The sequence below is a fragment of the Talpa occidentalis genome, unplaced genomic scaffold, assembly GCF_014898055.3.
Source record: "Talpa occidentalis isolate TD23 unplaced genomic scaffold, MPIMG_talOcc4v2.1, whole genome shotgun sequence".
Taxonomy (NCBI): Eukaryota; Metazoa; Chordata; class Mammalia; order Eulipotyphla; family Talpidae; genus Talpa; species Talpa occidentalis.
This window is the reverse complement of record NW_026555331.1, coordinates 87573569-87600833: the sequence shown is the minus strand read 5'-3', so window position 1 is coordinate 87600833 and position 27265 is coordinate 87573569. Positions and strand designations below refer to the sequence as shown.

The 27265-nt window shown below is 35.5% G+C and overlaps 1 protein-coding gene across 1 annotated transcript in view; it reads right to left on the bottom strand.

The window, feature by feature from the left end:
* Window positions 1–1593: 1593 nt before the first annotated feature.
* SDHAF3 (succinate dehydrogenase complex assembly factor 3) overlaps window positions 1594–27265 on the bottom strand; it is a 52223-nt gene continuing 26551 nt past the window's right edge. The window contains exon 2 of the mRNA XM_054692377.1: window positions 1594–3274. Coding sequence (XP_054548352.1) covers window positions 3071–3274 — 204 coding nt within the window. The 3' untranslated portion in view covers window positions 1594–3070. The remainder of the gene's footprint in view (window positions 3275–27265) is intronic.

The following is a 27265-nucleotide window of genomic DNA, read 5'->3' as shown; positions in this document are numbered from 1 at the left end:
AAAAATGAAAAATGATGGAAGAATTATACAAAATAAAATATAAAAAAAATAAAGTATGATCATGAAACAAAACAAAAAATAGGGTCTAGAAGGAGTTTGCTTTTCTCCACAGCAGCATTTCTTGTTGATGAAAGCCATTCTAACAAGTGTGAAGTGATATTGTGGTTCAGATTTGCATTTTCATAATGATTAGTGATGTTAAATGCCTCTTTATGTACCTGTTGACCATTCATAGATCTCTGGCAAATGTCTATTTAGGTCATCTGCCTATTTTTCAACTGGGTTATCTATAGTTTTACAATTGAGTTTGAGTTTCTTGTATATTTAGATATTAACCCCTTGTCAGATATGATTTGCAAATATTTTACCCATTTTATATATTGCTTTTTCATTTTGTTGTAGGTTTCCTTTACTATGGAGCATCTTTTTAGTTTGATACAGTCTCTCTTCCTTATTATTTACTGCCAAGCTTTAGCTGCCATATCCAAAAAAATCTCATTGCCAAGCCCTATAGGTAGCTTTCCCCCTAAATTTCCTTCTAGGAGTTTTATGGTTTGGGGCCTTACATTCAAGTCTTTACTCCATTTTGAGTTTACTTTTGTGTATGGCATTAAATAGGGTTTGACAGTTTACTCCATTGCAGGTGAATATTGTTTTTCTTTTTTTTCCCATGAGTATCCTTGTCAAATATTGACTGATATGTATGGGTTTATTTCTGGGCTTTCTATTCTGTTCCATTGATGTAGGTGCCTATTTGTATGTCAACACCATATGTTTGATTACTGTAGCCTTGTAATATAGGAAATTAAAATAAGGAAAAATGACACTTCTAATAGTTGGATTCTTGATAGGGATTGCACGGAATAATCTGCACTAATTGTGTAACTTAGTTAATATGAAAAGTCATGACATTTTTTGCTTTCTATGCAAAAATGCATCATGACTTTTCTAACAACCCAGTAGCTTTTTGCATAATTGATTTTGTAATGTAAGTGAATTCTATTAATCATGGAGTATACAATTAAGTCATATTACACATCCCTTTAAAAGTAGATTTGAAGAACTCTATGTAATGGTGGTATATATATGGGTGAACTAATGTATTTTGTGTAAAAATTTGTGGACAAGATTTCATGAAATATGCTGTTACATATTTAACATATAAAATGTAATTTTTGTACATTCAAAAATTGTTAAGTAGGGAAAAAAAAAAACTAACAGGCAACTATAAATCAGAAACATTCTGCAGGGGAGGGACAGGGATCAAAATGGGAGGGAAGAACACAAGGGACTGTGGTGATGGTGCATGGGTGAATTGGTGGTGGAAATTTTACGGGCACTACACCTTAGAAAAGAAAGCAAATGGTGTACAAAAATTAACAATGATGTAAATTATATACTTTTTTTTTTAAAGTAACAAAAGTATAGAATGCTGTAACTAGCAATTTCTGATGTGGAGCAGTTTTCAAAGTGAAGGTTAGAGTGTAGCCTTGACTGAAAGTGATAAATGAACCATCAAAGAACTATTAGCACTAATTCATGAGGATTGACTTATCTAGTAGCCTAATGTCACCAAAAATTTAACAGTAAAGTTTTTTTTTTTTTTTGAGGAAAAATATTTATTTTTATAAGTGAGTAGTGTTCCATTGTGTATATGTAGCATATCTTTATCCAATCATCTGTTGATGGGCACCAGGTTGTTTCTAGTTCTCTACTAACAGTAAAGTTCTTAAGGGCCTCCCTGGTGGCATAGGGTTTAATTCTCAATGCTAGCACCTCTGCAGCCTGAGTTTGATCCCCTGCCAGGGAGCTAACCCACGTTATCATGTGGCAAACTTCTCCTGTCTGGCCTGCTGCTCCCCTCGTACTTTATGTCAGTAAATCAGCCTGTTCTCCCCACTCTGTCTCTGGTGAATCCTCTCACCCCCACCCTACAGCCCTGCGGCACCTTTGGTCTACAACCCAGTTCTTCTATTCATAAATAAGAACTTTTTTTTTTTTAAGATTTATTTAAGTGAGGGTAGCTTAGTGGTGGACTAAAAGGTACAATATTCAGGAGTTATACGTTTTACTGGCTTGTAAAATAACTCCACAAAGAAGCAGTGTTAGAGCATTTATAAAATTATTTCAATAATTTGCTAACAATGCAACATGATTCCTGAATGCACTGTTAGATTCTAAACTTCATGTTCAGCAAGAGCTTTTTTCTTATTCACTGCTGTATTCCTACAGCCCGATATAAAGACTAGATTAATTATTAATGGACCAATTGCTTATCTTTCAGTGAGAAAAAGACTAAATGATCAATCTAAAGATTAACTCCAGGGGGAAGGGAAGGACTGAGGGGCCTGGTAGCCATACACATAGAGAAAGCATGAAATAGCAAACTAGAATAAACAGGAATCAGTTTTTAAAGAGTAGACACAAATGCAGCTGCATCTGAAAAATGATGACTTAAGAATCTCAGAGTAAATACATACCTAAAGATACAAATCATAAACATTTTATGAAAGCTTTCCCAATTCCATTAGGCAATAAATGAGACTCAAGGTAACTATTTAAAGGGTCATTTGTGCGAAACACTGCAGAAATTTATTACTGCTTATATATATCATAAATAGGACAGTATACTGAATCTTAGTTTCATCATTTTAAATACACAATGACTGGAGAAGAAGGGACATTCAAAAATGAGGGAAAACCTTCAGGATGACAAAGTATTTAATAACCTAAATAATAAACCTTGCTGGAATTCAACATCTATTTTATTCATGATAGTTACTTAATGAAAGTAAAGCCAGGAGCCTAATAATAGTATTAAAGACAAACTTTGCCCATTTTGTAGGCATTCTTGGTTTAATCCAAAAGTTAAATCCCATGCAGCAGGTAGTACTGCAGTAAAGTTTTGTCTACTAGTGATCCTGATCCATATACTGCAGAGAACATTCCCAAATAAAAGAAAAAATTAATATCAGGCATTCCAAAGCCTAAGAAAACAAAGAAATAAACCTTAGAAACAGATAAAGGGGTTCTGAGCTTTAAATGCTTTCTTTAGGTTTACTGTAATACACTAAACTTCTTTTTTCGTAGACTCAGTAATACTAAATTGCCTACTAGGTTTAGTGGCTTCTAGCATCAGCTCCTGCAACTGTCCAATTTGTTCATCACGAAAGTCATTAAGTTTTTCTTCTGGAAGGGTGGTTCCAAAACAGGCTTTTTCAGTTGAATTTTGTCTGTTTTCATTAGCTTGTTGCCACAGCATTGCTGCATATACCTAGGAAAAAAAGATGACAGACATAAAATTAAGATCCATGTTCATTTACTGTCGTAAGGATGGAAGAATTCTAATTCCAAATCACCTGTTTTTCTCTGTCCTTGAGATACACAATGTTGAATTAATTGACTTCCTACTTTGACATTTGGAATGGTGAGAAAGCAATTATTGGGATATAGAATATTGTCAAGTGACAACTCCCAGACTCGTAGCTATTTCCAAGTAGACAGAACCGCACAGCACAGATGGGAGATGTGATCTCTTGAAGCCTATGTCTATATACAAAAGAATAATCCTGAGCCTCCCTGGTGGTGCAAGGGGTTAAGACGCAACCTATGAAGCTATCTGCAGCCACTGCAGCATGAGTTGGATCCTCAGCCAGGGAGCTACCCACATGGTACACAGACCTCTCCTGACTCGCCTGCTGCTCCCCTCAGCAGTGTATTTCAGTCAATCTGCCTGTTCTGTTCCCTGCTCTGTCTCTGGTGAATGCTCTCACTCCTCATCCTTCTGGTCTACATCTTGTGTGTAAACAAATCTAAAAAAAAGTGCTTAATTGAGGGGGTTGGGAAAGTGGTCTATGGATTGACTTCAGAAGCATGCACAAGCCACCCCCAAAAAGGTTATGCAAAACTGTACACAAGCATACACATATTTCTGGTGCCATAGCTTTCATCAAAATTTCAAAAGTGGGGGGGCATCCATGTTTGAAAGTGGGTTCTAAAAACCTAATTTTTTAAATCACACCATAGAAAAAATATCTTGGAGCCTCGCTGGTGGCACAGGGGTTAAGATGCAACCTATGAAGCTATCCACACCCACTGCAGCACGAGTCAATCCCCAGCCAGGGAGCTACCCACATGGCACAGCAGACCTCTCCTGACTCACCTGCTGTTCCCCTCAGCAGTGTATGTCAGTCAATCTGCCTGTTCTGTTCCCCACTCTGTCTCTGGTGAATCCTCTCACCATCCACACCTCTGGCCTGTACCCCAGTTCTTGCATGCATAAATAAATCTTAAAAAAGGAAAAAGAAATCTTTCCAAACCTTTAAGACTTCAATATTTCTTTGTCCAGAAAGACATTCTCTCAGTCAGCAACTCTAGCCTAATATTCCAACTACCATTCTCTATACAAGTGATGTTTTTTTGAAATACTCAGGCAGTATCACTTTATTTTGGTTCATGAACTTAAAAGATTATATGCACCCTCTTTGTAAATGAATGAATTAGTTAACTCAGGATAATGTTGTTACTATAAATAGTTTGAGATATCTAAAGTGCTTACAATTGCTCAAATGCCAGCATGAGCCAGAAAATAAGAAGTTGATTCTTTGGAGAACAGAGAGAACTTCTGAATTAAAATTTACATTTTTATGGCTTTTTACTTAAGGGAAAACACCAGAACATGGGACTAGTCTGCAATGTCACTAAGGAATCCAAAGACAGTATCGGCAACTCCAAATAGCAGGTAGAAGTAGAGAAGGGGAGAGCTCAGTAAAAGTTACAAAAGGGGAGCCCCAAATTCTGAAATTAAACTGCCAAAAAATTTAGCTAACCCATTAATTAGGCATGTGCAGAGAAGAGTCAAGCAGCCCAGGTAAGGCAAAAGCAACTGAATTTCAGCTGCTTCTTGCCAAATATAGTTTAGAATCTGTTTCTGCCATGGTAACTGTTTGATAAAACAAAATCCAAACAGTGGAATAATAGCTCCACAATGTAACTCAATGTCCAAGAAAAAAATTCCAAAATTACTATAAAGATGAATAAAATATGTGACCTCTAATCAAGAGAAACAACAGTGTCTGAAATGACTCATGCATTAAAAAAAATTTTAAAGCAACAATTGTGAATAAGCTAAAGAAAATATGGTTGTGGAAACCAATACTATCCAATGGATAAAGGAGTTTTTCCATAAAGGATGCTGGGAAAAGTGGACAAGTGAAAATCGGTATAGCCACTATGCAAAACAGTATGGAGGTTTCTCAAAATACTAAAAATACAACTAACATGTAATCCGGCAGTTCCACTTTTAGGACTATATCCACAGAGGAGATACATACCCATGTTCCTTACATTATTTATAATAGTCAAGATTGGAAACAACCGAAGCGTCTACAGAACTTTTTTAAAAAAGTGTGGCATATACAAATGGAATGTTATTCAATCATAAATTAGAGAACATTATAGTAAATGAAATTAAATCCTCAGACACAAAGATAAATATATGATCTCTCAAAAGCAAACAAAACCTCACAAAGGGATAAAAACTCCAGTTATAAATAAGTATTAAGGATATCAAGTACAACACTGCTGTATGGTAGTGTTCTCATCAGAAGGGAAAAAAATCTTTTATTTTGGTATCTGAGGTAATAGCAGTAATCATTTCACAGTCTGAGTCAAGTCATTCTGTACAGCTTAAATTATTCAATGCTATAATGTCAATTACATCTCAATAAAGTGGGGGAGACAGTTGGTCATGATAAATGGATAAGAAATTTCAACAGAATGAAAAACTATGAATCAAAAGCTCCACAATTCAAAAATGCAACTTTAAGAAACCTCATTGAATGGGTTTAATGTCAGATTGGAATTAATTTCTCTAGGCATATTACTTGCCTAATCTGAAAAAGCAGAAACTAAAAATCAACTTAAGGGCCTCCCTGGTGGTGCAGGCCGTTGAGCGCAGCACTGTGAAGCTGTTCACAGCCTCTACAGTGCGGGTTCGATCCCAGCCAGCGAAGGAAATACCCATATGGCGTGTCAGACCGCTCTTTTCTTGTCCGCTGCTCCCCTCAGCAGTGTATTTCAGTCAGTCTGTCTGTTCTGTTCCCTGCTCTGTCTCTGGTGAATCTTCTCATCCTCCTGCACATCTGGCCTGTACCCCGGTTCTTAACCACTTATGCTTTAGGTGTTATATCCATGCATGAATAATCTTTAAAAATAAAATTTTTTAAAAAATCAAGTTGGGGCCTCCCTGGTGGTGCAGGCGGTTGAGCGCAGCTCTGCGAAGCTGTCCACAGCATCTGCAGTGTCGTTTGATCCCCACCGGCCTCGGAGCAACCCACTGGCGAGCAGACCACTCCTGCCTCGCCTGCTGCTCCACTCAGCAGTGTATTTCAGTCAGTCTGCCTGTTCTGTTCCCCACCCTGTCTCTGGTGAATCCTCTCACCCTCCTATGCATTTGGTCTGTACCCTGGCTCTTGTATAAATAAATCTTTTAAAAAAAAAAAATCAACTTAAGCTCTGATTTACAGAACAATGTTATAATATCCACATATATTTAAATGTAATTACAGAAGAAAAGAATGAGGCAGAAAAAATACTTGAATATCTGATAAATATGAAATTTCAAGAGTCTTAGAAAGCACCAAGAAAGATACTAAGCAAATCCAAGCATAGGCATAAAATAGTCCAATTGTTGGAAAGAAAAAGCCAAAATCTTAAGATTTGAGATGGAAACAACAAATACCAATGTCAGGATATGGACTACCTTTGAAAGCAGATTAAAGTTATAGCTAAATTTTTATTTTTTAAAAGACTAGTCTAGAGCCAATACTGTAAAATGACAAATTATAAATCTGGGAGGTAAATATGTGTCTTAAATTTATTTCCCTGGTTTATTGAAATTTTTCATAATTTTAACCTTATAAATTTCAATATGTATATTCAGAATGTTTCAGTGGGGTATAAATTATAATTAAGGCACCAATCTAATGCTTAAACTCATGGTTCCTGGGTAAACATTTCAAAGCATCAGGAGGTTGCAATTTAAGAGACTCCTAAATTTCCCTACTTCCCAGACACACCAAATCTACAGCTACATGCAGGACAACTACCTCTGAAAGAAATCCAGAAACAGGCTGAGCAACTCCTACTCATTGGACAACTGAGGAAAAACCCTCATCATAACAAGTAAGAGAATCTCTCCATAAACCACAACACTAGCACACATCTACCAGCTTCTCCTTAAGGAGCAAAGGTTTGGATCCCTATCTAGCACCCCAATTTTTAAGACTTCCACCTAAGACAAGACCACAAAATATCTAGCTTTAAAGGTCAAAGGGTTTGCATCCACAACACTTACAAGTCTACAGTGAACTAAAAAGTAGTTCTTAATGGGCTCATGAAGATTCTCTATGGCTATCGTCTCAGGGTTCAGCAGAGACAACTCACTGAAACATGCAGTAGTTTCATGAAAGGTCTACTTGCATATCTTAATTGGAATCCTGCTCCACAGACTTAACCTTTTAACAGCCATCTAGGGACCCATTGCAATTCTCTCTCCAGAGAGGTTGGTGGGTGCCATTTTCATACTTCCCCTCTGACTCACCCCCAGCATAACTGAGAAAGGAGCTTGTGCACAAGTCTGGCACCCAGCTCTTATAGCTGCTGCCTAGAGAACACATCCCTTGATAACCTGGCTCTGGTGACCAGCAGAGCATGATTTCATGGGTTACACTAGGTGGTAGAAAATAGTTAACTGACTATTCCACAGGATTTAGTGCAGAGGGAGAAAATGCCCATCTTTCAGGGAATGAGGTGCTGCCTGATGAAAGCACTTTACCAACTACAGAGGAAATCAACTTGCATCCAGTAAGCCTCCATATCAAACCCATTTTACAGAATGGGTTAAACATCACTATGGGAAGGCAACCAGCAAAATCCAAACTGAAAAACTCCAAAAACAACCCCAATCTTAGAATAAAGGAAAAATAAGGATGTCAATTTTAGTGGCGAAAGCCATGTTAACTAAAATTAAAGTCTACATCACTAGTAGGTGATATTGACAGCATGTAGCCCCGATTTATTATGCACTGAGAAGGGCATATCACCTCTAATAAGGCAAATCTAAATTAAGAGACACTATAAAATAACTGACCAGTTCTTTAAAGGAACTGTTCTATATTAGAGGAAACTAAGGTGACAGACATTGTGACCAAATGCAATCTCAAACACTAGGTTAGGCATTAGAACAAAAAAGGAGTATTAGTTTCATCAGTTTTTACACTAAGTACTCTGGTTAATAAGAATTTAACATTGCCAGTACAACATTATTTCTGATATTTGTACTAGAGCTATGTAAGATGTTAACATGAAGGGCAGCTGTACCATTTTTTGCAACTCTTCTATAAGCTTAAACTTAAGCTAAAAAATATTGATTTATTTGGAAGTTTAAACAGAACTGCTATTAAACAAAAGACATCAAGAAATTTTTAAAAATCGACAATATCAAGTACTTCTAAATTTAGAGGTTAACAATGATATGGTCACGATTTTAAAGTCTCAGAGACAAGTACTGGCTTGTGATTTGCTTTAATATTATCTGGATTAAGGGGAGAAGTAGGTAGAAATACAAATGAAAAAAGGACTGGTCACAAGTTAATGTTGAAGCCATGGAGGTTCATTATATCATCTCTACATTTATGTTTGAAATGTTTTCCATTAACTAAATATATACATATATGTATACATACACACATATGCATACATAACAAAATTAGAAGTAAATTTAAAAATTAACTATATCCAAATACCATACAACTAAATTACTTCCAAATTTTAGCTATGGGTTTGAAACGTAACTTTCCTACAAAGTTTCCTAGGCACAGAAAAGCTGAATTGGTCAAGTCTATTCAAGACAAATTCTAGATCCTGTTATTGCTTTATTTTCTCAAACTAAAAAGCCTAACTCCTTTTTATGTGAGTGAGGGATATCAGGTGTCTTCAATGCCAAATTTAATTTTTGTAGATGAGCAAAGAAAATGCAAGCTGTTTTCATTCAAATATTAGCTATTCTTTGCCATCTCAACTGCTAAAATTTTTTTGTTGTGGGTTGGTTAGCCTTCAAAGAAGAGAACTAGTTAGCTTGTAGGATCTTTTCTCAATCCTGAGGCTTTCTTTTCCAAGGAGGCCAATAACGATTGCCTGAGTAACAAAGTTTTGCCCCTTTTAGTTTGTACTGTTAATTAATCTGGGTTGACCCTCATTCTCTTGCTGCCAATTAACCATTTGTCTCCTATCTAATAAAGTGTTCATTAGAGAAGACATTAAGATTTTTTTAACAAAGAAAACCTACATTTAACAGCAGTTTTCTTTGTTTCTAGAAATATTTCCTAAACAGCTTTATTTTTAAGCCATACACATTTTAAACCTATGCTTTGAAATATGTCAAAATTATTTTTAAACAAGTTTCACAATTCTCACCAAGATTAAGATTTTTAGTTGATATTTTAGTACACAGCTATGAATCTGATTAAATTCTTTTCAGTATGTAAATCACTTAATTTGTGCTACCTGCCACACAAGCTAGAATCAAATGGAATAAAATTTCTGATATACGTGGCACACAAAAATTAAGACTGATTAGTTCTTATGAACAAATGTGGACCATAATTTAAGATGCCAATAATAGAGTTGGCAAAAAAGGGAAGGGATTTGAAAATGGGATGGTAATAATAGTCACAGAAAGCTGAAAATTAATTGAGAGTATGAGTGTAGCAAACATCAGGCAGGAAAACTACTGGACCCATTCATTCTTAAATACATGTATACAGAAGAGACACCAAGATTGGTCTAATTAACTGCACATCTATAATACAGACTAGCATACAATAGTACTAAGAGCTCCCTAAGACATGGAAAAAAGCCACCTGCAGAATATTATGTAAAAAACAATACATTTGTATGTTTCTAAAACACATACATATAAATAAGCTAAAAGGATACCCACAAGTCTAGTGACTAGTCTATTTTGTGCATCTTACCTTTGTACTGTTTTGATCCTTTATACTAAATTTTATTTAAGTGTTAAGTAATTAAATGGGAAGGAAAGAAAGCTGAGGGGAGAGAAGCTAAATACAGGAATGGAGGAAATTAAAGGCGTAATTTTTCATGATTCTTTAAAACAAAATGGTAACTAAATAGCCCAAAACTATAGTTAGAAACATTTTGATTCTATCAGAAATCATGCTATATGAAAATCCTGTCAAACTCTAAATAAAAGGACAACTGCTTCACAAAAGTCATGTTTTAAAGAGTAACACAGCCCTCTTTAACAGTTCACAATTATTTTAAAAGTTTTCAAATAAAGGAATCATATTATCAAGTTCTCTTATAAAGCAGGGGACACGTGCTTTTGCCTTACCCAGAGTTTCCTGAAAAGCTAATGTGAGAGTATTTTTTCAGTTTTGGAATTTAAATTATATTCGTACAGTATGAACTACCAAAGAGAAGGAAAACTACTAGTTGCATGAGGAAAATGGTACATTTCTTCCCAAATTATTCAATTATTGTAACATTTTATTTAGCAATATTCAACCAACAAACTTAACTTTGGAGAAGTTAGCCAAGCTTTCCCTAAAGAACTGATTAAAAATACCATGGCTCCTTTGGGAGCAAAAACAACAAAAACACCCCCCTTCATAGAAACTTGAAAGTACCTGAATTACAATAACTAAATTCAAAGATGCCACAGGGATTTGAAGCACAGCTGCCCAAATTAATACAGAATATTTTATATTACCGAAAAAAAAAAAAAAAGAATTTGATCACTTGGCTTGCTCAAAATAAACAGTAAGCTATGCTATTTCTTAGCCCCAAACACTTATAATCCATCACACTGATTCACAGAAAACATAGAAAGTTGCACTAGTGTCACCAGTAAGTGTATTTCTCAGGTGGCCATGAAGCCAGGCCTCTCTGGATTCTATTCCCCAAGGTTCCCCTGCCCAGTGCAGTAAACCAGACTCAGGACTCACCTGTGGCTCCAGGGATGAACAAAAAAGGTGTTCATTGCTATTACAGTGGTGCAAAAAAAGAACACGAAAGGTTCTAGTTTAGGGAAATAGAAAGGAAACAGTCTGGTTCACAAAAGAATAGTCATGTTTTAAAAGTATGGTTCACACTTGTTTACTGTGACTTCTGTCTTTGATGTCAGACACACAGAACTGAAATATGTCATATGGCATGGACATCTGACATTCCAAATGCATCAAAGTCCATGCAAAATCAGCACATTTCTGTTGATGAAATTCATCTAGAAGTTCCTAGAAGTTTACTAGTACTGTACTTAAGAAAGATAATTATTATAAACTTATTTAAAGGCAACACTTCACCTAAAATATATATTCATAAAAATAATTTAAAAAATACATGGTTCCCAAGTGGGGAAGGAACAGAATGGACTATTGGGGGTAAGCAGTAACAATACCCAAAGAGGAAGATCCTCTACTTTTAAAACACGTTATCTTGGGCCTCCCTGGTGGCATGAGGGGTTAAGACGCAACCTGTGAAGCTATCCACAGCCTCAGCGGCACGAGTTCAATCCTGGGCTGACTAGGGAGCTATCCACATGGCACAGCAGACCTCTCCTGTCTTGCCCGCTGCTCCCCTCAGCAGTGTATTTCAGTCTGCCTGTTCTGCTCCCTACTCTCTGGTGAATCTTCTCACCCCCCCATACCTCTGCCCTGTAACCCAGCTCTTGTATGCATAAATAAATTTTTAAAAAAAATGTTATCTTAAAGAAAAAATATTGTTCTGATCATTTTAGAAACTATAGTGGTAAATGAATTATTTGTATATTTTATGCTTTATAGTATGAAATCGAATTTACTTTTACATTTAAGCTTTATATTGATACTATGATTTATTCTTTTGTGATATAACTTGCATCAATAAATTTTACAATAAAGAATTAAATCTGTAATAGTCATTTACATAGGATATTAGAAAATACAAGCTATTATGCATTCTATTTAACTGGACAAATTTATAACTCAGATTTATCAAATGTGTATAGTACACGCCGGTTGTGAGAATTAAATGGCAGTTAATATATCAGTGGTTATGTGTCTGAGTAGTATTCCTCCCCTTGCCCGGAAAGTTCTTCCCGTTGCTGATTGCTGCTTATCCCTCAGGTCACTGCTTAAATGTTTTTTCCTTGGAAAGACTTTCCTGATTCATCTATATAGCCAGCCCTGTTACTTTTTCTCCATATCCTAATTTCCTGGCCAGTTCCTAATCTGATGTTTTGTTTCCTCCACAGAATGAAAGCCATGAAAAAGGACACATCTGTCTTCTTGAGTAGTGAATTCTGTTCATGTATCAAGTGCCTTTATCAAAGAAAGTGCTCATCTTTAATGATGAATGAATGAAATGTGTCCAAGTACCTACCAGAAACCATTCCTTCAGGATCATAGCAGCGCATTGTCAAATGCCTAGTCTTTAAAAATAGGCTTATTATGCCTAGATTGTTTTAAAAATTTAAGATCTTGATATTTTCACTTTATCCAGTGAAACATCCACTTCCCCCATAATATCTTATTTCTTACTAATGACATATTCAAAGTTTATGTATCATTTCTGCTCAGTGATTCTCAAATTGGGTATCATTTCTGCTCAGTGATTCTCAAATTGTTTGGTCTCAGAACTCCTCTATACTATATCTATCAATACTTACCATGTCAGAAATTAAAACAAACTTTAATTCATTAAAAATAAATGTACTATACATGAGTTTATTAAAACAATGATTTTCCAAAATAAAAAGACCTGTTAGAAAAGTGGCACCGTCTTACGTTTTTGTAAATCTAGTATCTAATCTTACTAAAAGACAGCTGCATCCTAATATCTCTGATATGTAATTTTGGTTGCGGCATATGAAGAACATTTTGTCTCACATGAATATTATAGTTGGAAATAAGAAGAGTTATTTCAATAGCTTTTTTCCAGTAATTGTGGCTATTCTATGAAACTACACCTAAACTGGACAAGTGGTGGTTCCTGAAAGATTAATTACAGTGTATGCAATGTACCTATGTCAGTGAACTTTTCCTACTGTTACTTTCAAATCCACTGCTTTATTTCACACGTTGAATGAATTTTTTATCCATACATAATTCAGCCATGACATGCACTGGTCATCTGGAAAATACCCTATCAAATGCTGACAGTTTATCATACAATATTTAAAAATCAGATGTGTTAATATCACCACTAATACAAGACTTAAGTTTTTCAAAATCCTAATTTTCACTTCAAAGCTCAAATTTTATCTACTGCAACAAATTTCAGTTATTTTACTTGAAGTAACGTCCACTAATTTTTCAGAAAATGTTTGCAAATACCCAATTCTGAATAAGATTGTCAGTTAACTTAGGTAAAAAATGGTATACCATTTAGAAAGTGACTAACTTAGCTTGCATCTCTAATACCTACAGAGGTACTACTCAAGATAATCACTATACTTTAGTATGAACTGAAATGCTTCCTGAATATTTCCCCTTTCTTCACACAGAGTATTAGAGACATGTGCTCAAAGGTCGAGACTTTGCAAAATTTATACTTTGTTTCTTTTAAGGACATTCTTAAAATTGGATTTTAAAAGCTGCACACAAGGTAGTGACCTCGATTTGTGCTCAGGTACCATCAGTTGCACTTTCAGCACATTCTTTCACAAAGAATATTCTGTGAAGCTCTAATCCCACTACATGCCATTCCTTAGAAAAGAGAATGCTTAGCTGAAGTGTGTTTGGAAAATGCTGATACTACATTCCATCTTAGAATAACTTTTCATTAGTATATTAAGGATACGAAAAGTACCAAAGTAAAAAGAGAAAAAGAGAGAGAGAGAGAGAAGAAAAACTATGAAAACACTAAACACAATATTCCAAAAACAGGTCCATAAAATCTCTGGAAAGTTATCTAAAAGCACATACACAAGACAACATTACTTAACTAGAAAACTTAACTGAAAACTTACATTTTTTAATGAAGATTTCAACTTGTCTCACAGAAAAGTCGCTCATACTGACCTTGTCTTTATTTCACTAAATGCTAATTACACTATCAATTATGTAACTGCTCTCAGGAATTTAACAAAACTAAAATCTATTTTGTTTTTATGAAGTCGTTCTTTCTGGGAGAAAACATGTCAAAATGTGAAGAGATAAAGGCCAAGAGAGGAAACAGAACTAGGGAAAAAGGCAAAATGATTTACACACATTAACAGTAAAGAAAACTTTAAAAAGACTGAATTAAAAGAGTACAATGAGTTAATAACAAAATAGCACACAAAAAAACTCAATAGACATATCACCCATGTCAGCTTTCCCAGACTGACTCAGAGTCAATGCAGTCCCAATCAAAATCTCAGTAAGGTTTTTGTAAAAATTGACATGTTGATTCTAAAATGTATAGACAAAGGAACTAGAATATCAAAATGATTATGAGAGAGAACAAAACTGGAAAACTTACACTACCTGATTTCACAACTTACAAGGCTAAAACAATCTGAACAGTGTGGTATTGGCAATAAAAAACACAAAGAACAAAACAGAATAGAGAACCCGGAAGTAGCCTCCACAACTAAATGATTACAAAGGTACAACAGCAATACCATGAAACAAGGATCATCTTTTTCAACAAAAAATGCTAGGATAACTGGACATTCATAGTTTAAAAAGTGAAACTCAATCCAAAACTCACATCCTATATACAAATTCACTCAAAACATTAAACAATATTATAAATTTTTTTAAATTCTAATTGGAAAGAAAACTACTATTAGAATATGAAACCATGGCCAAAATGAAAACAAGCAACAAAACCAAACCAAAATTTCTTTCAGATATCCTAATTTGAAGGAAATTTATTTTCTTAATACCTAGATATAAGTGTACTCTGGTCTCAAAAATTCAACCTAAAAGCAATTCCAGTTATGTCCATACCCTATTTTCCTACCTCTATAAAGATGTAAAACTCATGTCACTAAAAATTAGTCTCTGTAACACATAATTTATCACAATTTTCTTTAGCTTTTATTTTTATTCAAAGGATAACATGTACCTATTTTCTGTGTGTGTAAACTTTCTCAAATGATGAGAAATCTAAAAACTACTTAACAGAACCATTATTTTCAGAGTAAAATTCTCAGACACTGTTCCTTTGGTTTTCAGCAAGTACAGTTTAATCTTTTTAAAAAAAAAAAAAAAAGTTACTCCATCATTGATCGAGGAACTCCAAGCTATTATTGTTTTCCATTCGTTTCCCAAAAATTATGATTTTTAAACCATGTTCTGTAACATTTATTATACCATCTTTCCTGTAGTTTACAGTGACTCAACACGAATACATGTATAACTTTTAACTCCCCAAAAACTTAAATACTACTAATCTGCTATTGACTAGAATCCTCACCAGTAAGTCAATTAACATGTTTTGTATGTTACATGTATTATATATTATATTCTTAATAAAGTATTCTAGAGAAAAGAAAATGTTAGCAATCATGAGAAAATACTTCAAAGTACTATATACTATGTTATTAATAATGTAATATGCTGTCTGTTTACAAGAAAACCCATGCTGTTCATGGGTCCATGGTACTTGTTTATAAGATAATAAAATACCATTGCTTTAGTACATAGCAAATTATGAGAAATTGTGTTAATCTACTTCCCTCCATCCCCCAATAGGCAGGCTGGTCTCACTCTAAAACTTCATCCCTTACTAATCACTGAACAACTCATACAATTCATCAAGATTACTGGTAGCATTGTCATAACTATAAAAGAACCATAAATCAACACCCTCAGTTTAATTTCGATATAATTACCGTCTTCCACTATATGCCTTCAGGCGCAACAACATCATTCAGTCTCATGTTATAAACCACAATAGTATCCCATTTCACTGGATCAATTTTAAATTCTATCAATCAACCCTAGGTAACCAGTCCTAAATAACTGTCAACTTAAATTTCATAGGTAATCCCTACTCCCGCATATACACACACACACGTATTTATATAATGTATCCAACTCTGGCATTTACAAGTTTTATTCTTTAATTTATGTGTATCACAGCATTAGATTTAAAGCTTCCATTTGGCAGGGAAGATGTCAGTCACATGATACATAATAAACCACCAATGAATGAAGGTGAATACATAGAAAATCACTTTTAATAGATTATTAATCTATTCAATTTGACTTATTTACATAGAAATTTTATAGGCTTTGTTTCCTCCACTTCAATCAGATGCTTACAAATTTCTTAATGTGAATATACTAAAGTCATCTTTGTGTGTGAGAAAGCTATCAGCTGAATATCTGATCATGTGACTTAAGGATTAAGATTACATCTGAGCTAAAAATAGTATGATTTACCTACTTTATTTTCTCTCTCCCCTTTTAACTCTCTACACCTCACTTCTACTTCTCCATCTTCCCACATGCAAGCATTGTACAAAATTTATGTGCACACTGGGGGGGGGAAGGGAGGGGAGAGGAAGGATTAGGGTCAAAATAAGGAGGGGTGCAATTGTATGGGGAATATAACTAAAATGAAAATGCATACATTGTGCAAAAATGAAAAATGATGTAAGAATTATATAAAATATTTTTTAAAAATTTATGTACATCGGGGCCTCCCCTGGTGGCTCAGATGGTTGAGTGCCGCGCTGTGAAGCTGTCCGCAGCCTCTGCAGCGCCATTTCATCCAGGCTGGCCGGCGAGGGTCCCACATGGCGTGGCAGACCTCTCCTGTCCTGCCCGCTGCTCCCCTCAGCAGTGTACTTCGGTCCTTCTGCCTGCTCTGCTCCCTGCTCTGTCTCTGGTGAATCCTCTCATCCTCCCGCGCATCTGGCCTGTACCCAGGTTCTTGTATAAAATAAATAAATCTTTAAAAAAAAATTTATGTACAAGTTTACCTTCTAAATATTTTTAATATATTTATGCAACATGTATATTGCTGCTTTGTGCACATGCATTTTAATATATGTAAATGGAATGATGTAAAGAAAGTGCCTCTGGGAGCAAAAATGCAGGAATGGAGAGGAATGGGATAGGCAATGTTTTTTATTATGTTTTGCTAATTGACTTTTGGAAAAAAAAGAATGTTTGCTAATTATGTCTGTCAGGTAGTTTAGAAGTTTCTGAACTAAATGTAATTTTCCTATTACCCTATTCCCTAATTGCTTCTTAGATTTCCATACAGCCTTCACTTCCTAAAGTGAAATCTCCTTCTGATTTCCTGTCAACGTTATTTCTACCTTAAGTATCTAAGACAAGAGTCAGGTCTCATCCCAGATTTAGAATCAGAACCTTCAAGGAGACCCAGCAATCTGTGTTTAAGAATCTCTCTAGTGAGTACATATAATACAGTTTAAAAACCACAACTACAATGGTTTAGCATACCCTTTTCCTGACTCCTTCCTTTAAAAAGTTTGCATCTTGTTGATTTCCATACAAACATGTGTAGGTACACAGGCCATGCAGAAGATTGACTGTTTAACATAAAATACTATAAATACCTGGGGAGAAGGGGTCAATTAGTCATAAATACAGCTACTTATGCTGCCTCTAATATCCAGCAACTGCGAGGTATTTAATAATTTGAAATTTTAATAGTTTAATAAAAAGAAATAGTATGGAAAGGATGCCCAGAAGACCTTTTCACCAAATAAAAGTATTTTTAATAACTAAGTTTACAACAAAGATAACTACTGTAACACTAAAAAACTGCATGCTTTTATAGTATCACACACTCTGACTCATCCTCTCTTTAATTCTTCCATCAAAACCATAAAACCGGGGCCGCCCTGGTGATGTAAGGGGTTAAGACACAGCACTATGAAGTCAGCCACTGAAGCACAAGTTCAATCCCCAGTCAGGGAGGTGACCCAAGTGGCACAACAGACCTCTCCTGACTCGCCCGCTGCTCCCCTCAACAGTATATTTCAGTCAATCCGCCTGTTCTGTTTCTCACTCTGTCTCTGTGAATCCTCTTACCCCCCATACCGCTGGCCTTTACCCCAGTTCTTGTATGCATAAATAAATCTTAAAAAACAAACAAACCATAAAACCACAGGAAGTATTCTGTACCAGATGTCCATAAATGCTAATAAACCATAACATAACTTCTAAGGATTACTTTTAAATTAAATTTTAGACAGCTTTAGAATAGCCCAGGGAAACTGCTTAAGATTTAATAAAGGATTTAAATAAAAATACCATTTTTTAATGTCAAATAACATGTGTTAAGTATTTCACACCAGTGAATATACAAAATAATTCCCAATCAAAAGACATGGACCCTGATTATTGAAATCAACTGAATGTATGTTGAGAAGAAACTAATATAATTCAATGGAACATCCAGGTCAACAGAAGTAGTCAGTTTGTAGGTAGTTTTCGTTTCCAAAAAATTATCAGTTTAAAAGAATAAAGAATCAGACTAAAAGAATCAGAATCTTATACTTTAGCATATCTTAAATTTCAAAAACTTAAAAAACAAGATTAACATTCAAATGGCATAAAGAGTTCAGAAAGAGCTTTAAAACCAAGAGTTATCACTCAACTTATTTAATATGATCTCAGAATGAAAACAGACCTACAACTCATTTTTAACTTAAAAATATTCCACAATATACAGTTTCTGTATCTATCTAATCTGTAGCATAGTGAGGTTTTCTAGGGAATTCATGGACCGAAACATGCCAAATTAGATTTACTAGAAACAGAGGTGTATATTATCACATATAGCAAATATTACCTTTTTTTAAAAAAAGATTTATTTTTATTTATTTATACAAGCCCTGGGCACAGTCAGAAGCGTGGGAGGGTGAGAGAATTCACCAGAGCCAGAGCGGGGAGCAGAGCAGGCAGAAGGACCGAAGTACACTGCTGAGGGGAGCAGCGGGTGGCAGGAGAGGTCTGCGCGCCATGTGGGACCCTCCTCTGGTGGCTGGGGAGCAGCCGGGGATTGAACCGTCACTGCAGAGGCTGCAGGCCGCTTCGCAACCCAGCGCTCAACCGCTGCACCACTGGGGAGGCCTGCAAATATTACCTTTTCAAGTAAAAGTTCCAGATTTTAATAAAAAAAAAAAAATATATGACTTACTTCCATGATGGTCAAAGCCTAAAATGACTCAATATGCAAAATATAATTTTCAACCACTTGTAATACATCTGCCTACATTGTTTTTCTAAAGTCCCAGTAAGCTTTGTCTTATTTGTCAGAAATATCACACCATTGTGGCAGTAGAATCAGCTTAAAAGAAGTAATTCTCTTATACAAAACAAATTTGCCATTTTATATACAGTCTTACCTATTCTTTTCAAATAAAATTATTTAACAATTAGGAAACTTTTAAAAGACTCACATCTCTAAAATATATAAAAATATTAATTTCTGGGGCCTCCCCGGTGGCGCAGCGGTTGAGCGCTGGGTTGCAAAGCTGCCCGCGGCCTCTGCGGCGCCGGTTCGATCCCCGGCTGCTCCCCGGCCACCGGAGGAGGATCCCACATGGTGCGCAGACCTCTCCTGCCACCCGCTGCTCCCCTCAGCAGTGTGCTTCAGTCCCTCTGCCTGCTCTGCTCCCCACTCTGGCTCTGGTGAATTCTCTCACCCTCCCGCGCTTCTGACTGTACCCAGTGCATGTATAAACAAAACAAACAAACATAATAAATAAATAAATAAATAAATAAAAAATATTAATTTCTGTAACAAGCAATTCTCAGTTGTAATAGTTAAGAGATTTGTCACATGTGGTTAAACTTAAGGTATACCCCACTCTGCTGAACTGAGCCACTGGATCTATTTTCAAAGGCAACCTGACCTGCTAGACTACAGTTTTAAACAAACTGAGATCAGAACCACTGCAAGCTACTAAAAATCTTAATTACTATAAGTCCCAAGAATGAGAGGGACCGAGTAGGCTAGCCCTATCATCCATGCTGCCTGGTGGGTGCATGGATAATTCTCACCTTTCTCATTTTTTAAGATCACATTAAAACAATAACAAAATGCAGGTGAGTGGAGAAGCTGCACTCCATAGGGTTCACGTTCCTGTTTTCCTTAACAATTTTGCCCTATTTCACTGAGTCAGGCCTCAGTCTTAGAATGAGACCAGAGTTCAATGTATGTGTGTGTGTATATAAACACAGATAATACTGTGTTTATATTCTCATACAATAAAATGAGAATATTTTCAAGAATACATATTTACAAAATTGAATCTTCAACTCTAAATCAAATTTTCTTAAAACCTCTACACATCATTAGCAGATATACACAAGTTACTAACTTTATCTAAACCAATACGCTAGGATAAATGCTTTTGGTGCTTCTCCATCTATAGTATACGGTCCTCCTTTCCCAATTAAAAAAAATGTTATTACTTTGGTAAAAGACACTTAGGGAGCAATTAAAACTTTCATGATCATATCCTTTCTTTCTAGTCTAATTATGGATTTTTTTGAAAAGAATAACTTGCAAATCACGAGAGAGAAATTATTTTGAACCCCCAAGAGGTTATAATTCAGTCTATATTTTATTTATGAAATATACTTCTGAATTTTAGTAGGAATTTTTGGCAGTTCCAAGTAATTTAATTCTCTGGTGTTCAACCTGGAAATTGGCAAAGTACACTGGAATTTTAATAAATTACATCTCATTGCCTTTTCAGAAATGTCTATAAGCCTGTAATAAAGTATTAAATGTGAGAGCAGTAAAGACTGGAAGGGAAAGGAGAATGAGAAGAAATGGAGAACAGGATAAGATCAGTTTGATTACCTGAAGCAGAGAATTAGTATTTGTTAAATTGGTTGTTCAAGTTGATTTAACAGATTAAAAAGATATAAAACATGATGAAAAATAAGTTATCTGAACTTGGGGAGTGGGGTAAGTTGGCAAAGACAAAAAAACGTAGAGAAAATAAAGACACTATTCAAGATTCCTACTTGTTTTACTAATCAGAGAAACTCTGCTATTGGTATCAGTCCTTTCAATTCCAGCTAAGAGCAGCTAATAATATATGGTCTGTGGAGGTCTTCTTCACAATTTTTTTACCATTTGCTTTTGTGGTTTATTGTTGTTTTCTTCACTTCAAATCATTTTTCTCAAGGATGAAAAATACTACAAATAATTGCTTTCATCTGAATGCCTAAGTTTCCTATTGCGATTATAATAAATTTCCACCAAAGAGCGGCTTAAATGTATTATCTTATAGTTCTGGAGGTCAGAAGTCCAAAATCAGTCACTGGTCCAAAGCCATAAAGGTATCAGCAGAACTGATTCCCTTTGGAGATTCTAGAGGAAAATATTTCTTTGCTTTCACTAGCTTTTAGAGGCGGCCTACATTCCTTGACTCATGATCTCTTTCTTCACCTTGAAAGCTACTAGTGTAGCATCATCAAATCCTCTCCTTCCCACCACATATTTTCTTTGACCCTTCTGCTTTCCTTTTATAAGAAACCCATAACATCAGTCCCACCCTAATGATTCAGGATAATCTTCCCTCAAGGTATTTTTAATTTTTTCAATTTAAGTAACACTGATTTATAATATTATATAAGTTTCAGGTGAACAGCATTATAAATCAACACCTGCATATACTACATTATATTCACCTGCAGCTCTAGTTTCCATCTGTCACCATGCAACTGACCCCTTTTACAGGATTTACCCAAACACTGACCCCTTCTCCCTTCCATTCTGGTAACCAGTATTTTGTTCTTACAGCCCGTTTTTATTTTGTTTTGTTTTCGCATTAGTGTTGCTTCTCTTTTACTTCTGTGTGAAATCACAGGGCGGTCTTTTCCTTTCTCCATCTGACATTTCACTTAGGTCCATCCACATTACTTTTTTTAATAGCTAGATAGTATTCTATATATGCTAATTATTTTAAGAGAGATGACAAAAACTGACACAAGTAGCTATTAATGTATCAGTTTATATCTAATTCCAAAATTAATTTTCCCCATTCGAAAAAGAAAACTAAAAGTTCAATTATACCTATTTCACAGATTTCTTGTTCAAAGTGGCTGAAGGTTGTTTCTCCAAAGCTAAAGGCCTCAGAAGTTCTTTTCTACTCATTCTATAAATTCACTTCTAAGTTCATGAGCTTCAACATTACCAAATCCAAACCTAATCTCAAGCCCTGACACCTCAACTTCCCACTACAATCCCTTATTTACCATTGCCTATAGCACATTTCCATCTGGATAGTTTCCCATTAGTACCCAGTGGGTAACATGTCCTTGTCATTCTCTCATTTTCTAATGTCCTCAGGATAAAGCCATTCTTGAACATAAAAACTGTTGAACCTGAAATCAACAAAAAATAGAGTAGGGAAATCCAATGGTTCATTCCTCTACAAAGAAATAAATACACTGCAAAAACTTTCAAAACCAACTTTTCTGAACTCTAGAAACTAATGGAAAGCTTGCAGCAACCAGGTAAGTGTTTCATCAAGGAAAAAATAGCTGAAACTCAAGAGTGTTTTATGCCGTTTTAACTCACCCTGGTCCTGTACTATGCTACCGAAATAGGCAGCAGCCTTAAAGACAACAAACCATGTTCCCAATACAGGTATCCAGTATCAGAGGGAATCAGACAGACATTATTTCTCAAAGAATTTAGGTTTACTGTGATCTGTTTGGTGACTCCCTGGAAAAACAGATCAAAGGGCTTGGTTGGGAACTCTCCAGCACTGGAGTACCCACCAGTGACATTTGTCCAAAAACATATAAAGGACATCTGTCAAAAATGTGTAAGGATCGTAATAGTTACTGATGCATGGGTAAACAATTGAAAAAAACAATAGACAAAAATCATGGTCTAAAACATAATGAATAAGATGCTTTGGGGAGTAAGAGTTTCAAAAAACATGAATTTCTGGGAATTTACAAGGTCACATACGTGGCCACATGTCTGAAATGTTCAAGGAGTTAAGATTTCAGTGTCGCTGCTTAGAGGAGATCCCTCTGGGAAAGCCACTCAAACAGGAATAACTACACACTTTACAAAAGCAACACAAATTTTTATCATATTACACTACAGAGACTTGGGGATTACTTGGTATTAATTTACATGGATACTACAGACCTGTACTCTAAGGAACCTAGAAGATATGCAGGCTATTGTGCTGTAAAATAATGAAGCACTTGTTTAAAGAAAAATGAATGCATTCTTTATACTATGTTCTATTCAACTGGCTCTCAGCACATATATTTTTATATTGTCCAGTCATTGACATTAAAAAGGAAAAACACAAAATAAGCTGTTTACATATAAACATATATGTAAACTGCTCAATAATTTTGAGCAGTATACATGCTGCTCACCAGAAACCAAACCTTGTATTTCATAATACAAATCATAAGCCAAATGGAATTACATATACTTAAATTTAACTTTGCTAGAATAAATCTACTTTATAAGGTGAGTTTTATTAGCGTTCGTATTTGAGAGAGGGAGGAGAAAAAGGGGGAGGAGGTTTAGAGTGGTTGAGGGAGAGCACAATGAACTATGGTGGAGAACTATGGGTATTTTGGTGGTGGGAAAACTATGGTGACCACATCTGAGGGAAAAAAACCTATATTGTGAAAAAAAAGCAAGGATGTAAATTAATGGTTTGCCAATGAATAAAACTATTTGGGAGCAGTAACTGAAAATAACAACTAAGGACTAGGTTCAAGCTAAAAATGGAGAGAAAAACAGTCAATACAAATCTACTAAAGTTGGGTATAAAACCATACAACTATTCTTGTGAATGGTAATGCTTCAGAGAATATATACAAAAGAGGGCCTCCCCGCTGGCGCAGCGGTTGAGTGCTGGGTTGCAAAGCTGCCCGCAGCCTCTGCAGCACTGGTTCGATCCCCAGCTGCTCCCCAGCCACCGGAGGCAAGTCCCACATGGGGCGCAGACCTCTCCTGCCGCCCGCTGCTCCCCTCAGCAGTGTCCTTCGGTCCTTCTGCCTGTTCTGCTACCCGCTCTGGCTCTGGTGAATTCTCTCACCCTCCCGCGCTTCTGACTGTACCCAGTGCTTGTATAAATAAATAAATAAATAAATAAATCCTAAAAAAAAAAAAAAAAAAAAAGAATAGCTCTGAATCATAAAAACAAGAAGAAAGCAAAGTAACAAATGAAAAAGCATGCAATTGCTAACAGTTTAACTGGAATGTCCAAAGCATTAATGCATTTATAATAAACTTAAAAATAAGCTTTCCAAAATGCTCTAGAACATATACAGCAAAAAAAAAAAAAAAAAAAAAAAAAAAACCAACTAGAAAGTTAATAATAGTGTATTACATATTTGAAAGTTGTTAAAGTCACATATAGCAGGAATGTAGAGGATCCAAATAAGGGATCAGGAAAAATAACTAATTATAATAAAGTAGAAATCAAAATCAGCAGGCAACTATAAACCAGAGATACACTACAGCGGGGGAGAAGGGAGTAAGATCAAAATGGGTGGGAAGAGCACAAGGGCCCATGGTGATAGTTCATGGGTGAAAGGGTGGGGGGAATTTTACAGGGACTATAACGAAGATGAAAATGCATGTATTATACAAAAAATGAAAAATGATGTAAAAAAAATTTTTAAAAATTAAAAGTGAAAGTTCTCAGCACAAGAAAAAAATTAACTTTTCTTTGTATGCTGATGGATTTTAGCTAGACTTAATGGTGATTATTTTGTAATGTGAATGTTCATACAAATATTATGATGTATACCTGAAACTAATGTCGTTTATGTCTCCATAAAAATTTTCAAATAACAACAAAATATTCACTTACTTAAGCATGTTGTCCTATGCCATGATCAAAGTATAGATTTCTTCTCTTTACAGTAGCATCAAAATGACAGTTATTCCATTTTGCAATATACCACTCTTAAAGATTTTAAATTTAGTAATAATGTACATTCAATTTTCTATAATATAGTTCATAAATGCTGAAATAAGTAAAAGGAAAAGAAATATTACATATTATATAATATATATAAATAAAACTGAATATATTATAGCTTAAATGTATAAGGTCCACATTTTCCTTTTAAAAAAACATTAAAAAAAAGATTATATTGGGGCCTCCGTGGTGGCGAAAGAGGTTAAGCACAGCATTATAAAGCTATCCGCAGCCTCTGCAGCACAAGTTCAATCCCCAGCTGGCCAGGGACCTACCCACATGGCATAGCAGACCTCTCTTATCTCGCCTGCTGCTCCCCTCAGCAGCCTATTTCAGTCAGTCTGCCTGTTCTGTTCCCTACTGTCTCCGGTGAATCCTCTCACCACTACCACCTCCCGTACCTCTGGCCTGTACCCCAGTTCTTGTATGCATAAATAAATCTTTTTTTAAAAAAGATTATAGCCATAGTTTAGGGGTTCCTAGACTCAATTCCAGTATGAGTCTGTATGTGCTTCCCCAAAACAAGCAATTCTCAGACACCATCAGAGTGTCCAAAGATTCAACTCAATTCAGCTCATTTCTGACATTTTCTACCCAGAGATAACCTCAGATTCTACAATTTAAGGACTCAATCTTTAAGCATTGCCAAGACAGTCCTCCTTCAGCTGCTAGGTGCCATTCCCAAACGCAATTTTGTTACCTGTGCTTCTGACCAACCAGCTACAGGTTAGAGGTTCCCAGTCTGATTCAAGTAATTTGCTACAGTGGCTCACAGAACTCCAATTTAATCACTAGGTCACCAATTTGGTAAAAGGACAGAACTCAGGAACAGCCAGCTAGAAGAGATGCAAACGGCAAGGTATGGAGAAGGGCACAGAGCTTCCATGCCTTCTCCAGAAGCATCATTCTCCCCACAAATGCCACATGTTCACCAACCTGACAGCTAAGCCCCTCCTTTAGGTTTTTATAGTGGCTTCATTAGTCACAATTGATTAATTCATTGGCAAATGAACTCAAATCTCCAGCCATTCTACCCTCTCTGGAGTCTGAGAGTGGGAATGTAAGATACAACCCTATAAGCATTAGGTTGATTCTCCGAGCAACCAGCCCCCAATTTTAGGTACATCCTAAAATGTCACCTCATTAAGCTCACAAGAGACACCTTTAACAACACTGCCAGCACTACAGAAATACCAAGGCTTTTGGAAGCTGTGAGGCAGGAATACTATGGATGAATACCAAGTACACATTTCTTATAAAATCACAGTATCACATCCACCCAACAAAAACACATCATCAACCATTACATCTGTGAAATGTAAAACTATATAAAGCATGCATACATTGTTCAAGTATTGCATTATACATTTATTAACAGGAATCTCTGAACAAAAATGCTTACAGATATGTCTCACTTTACAACTGTAAAAAACTGCAGCAAAAAATTTTTATCAGTTGAATTACAGTAAATGAACTACAGAATAAAAGGGTTTACACTATAAATGTTGAAGCTTAAAAGTTTCTGGAAATAAAATCATTAATCTTAATCACAATTTAGATTCACAGCCTATACACTGTTTCCTTAAAATGATACTGGACAATATTATTTTCTGATTTTTTTCAAAAAAAAAAAATCAAAGCAAAAGAGTGAAAGCATGCCTAGAAAATATGCAGCCTATGAGAAATACTGTCCAATTAACCCAGTGCCCAAAAGAAAAGTTCTGAGACAAGTTATCTAGCAATGGCTGAAATTTTTATAAGGATTTCCAGGTTCTAACTAGCTTAACCCTAAGTCTTGCCTATCAGGAAATAGAAGGGAATTGTCATGATGAGGATAATGTGCACAAAGGAGTAACTGGAAGACATTTGCAGAATACAGAAAATAATCCATTTAGTGAGGCTGTGAAATGATCTAGAAATTCTAGTCCTCTAGACTACTAGTCTCCAGAGTCGAATGTGCGCACCTCAGGGATACAAGGATTACAGAAAGGCAATCCCCTGTAGTAAGGGAAAAAGAAAGTATTAGAATTTCTATTTCAGTTTTTTATTTAAAAAATAAGGGAAATTTATTTTTACTGGTATTTAAACTATTGGTTGTCACTGACATCCTCATAACTCTGTAATACAAAGTCAGGTAGGATTTAAGCAACAAATACAAGGTTAGTTCTCCAGTTTCTCAATGCCATAGAACTGACAGAGATCTCTCCCTGCAAACCCCCCCCCCACACCTGCTTTTAATGTATGGTATTTAGATGTGCTATAGTTTGATATGCCAGTTAAACAGATTTACAATTGATATTC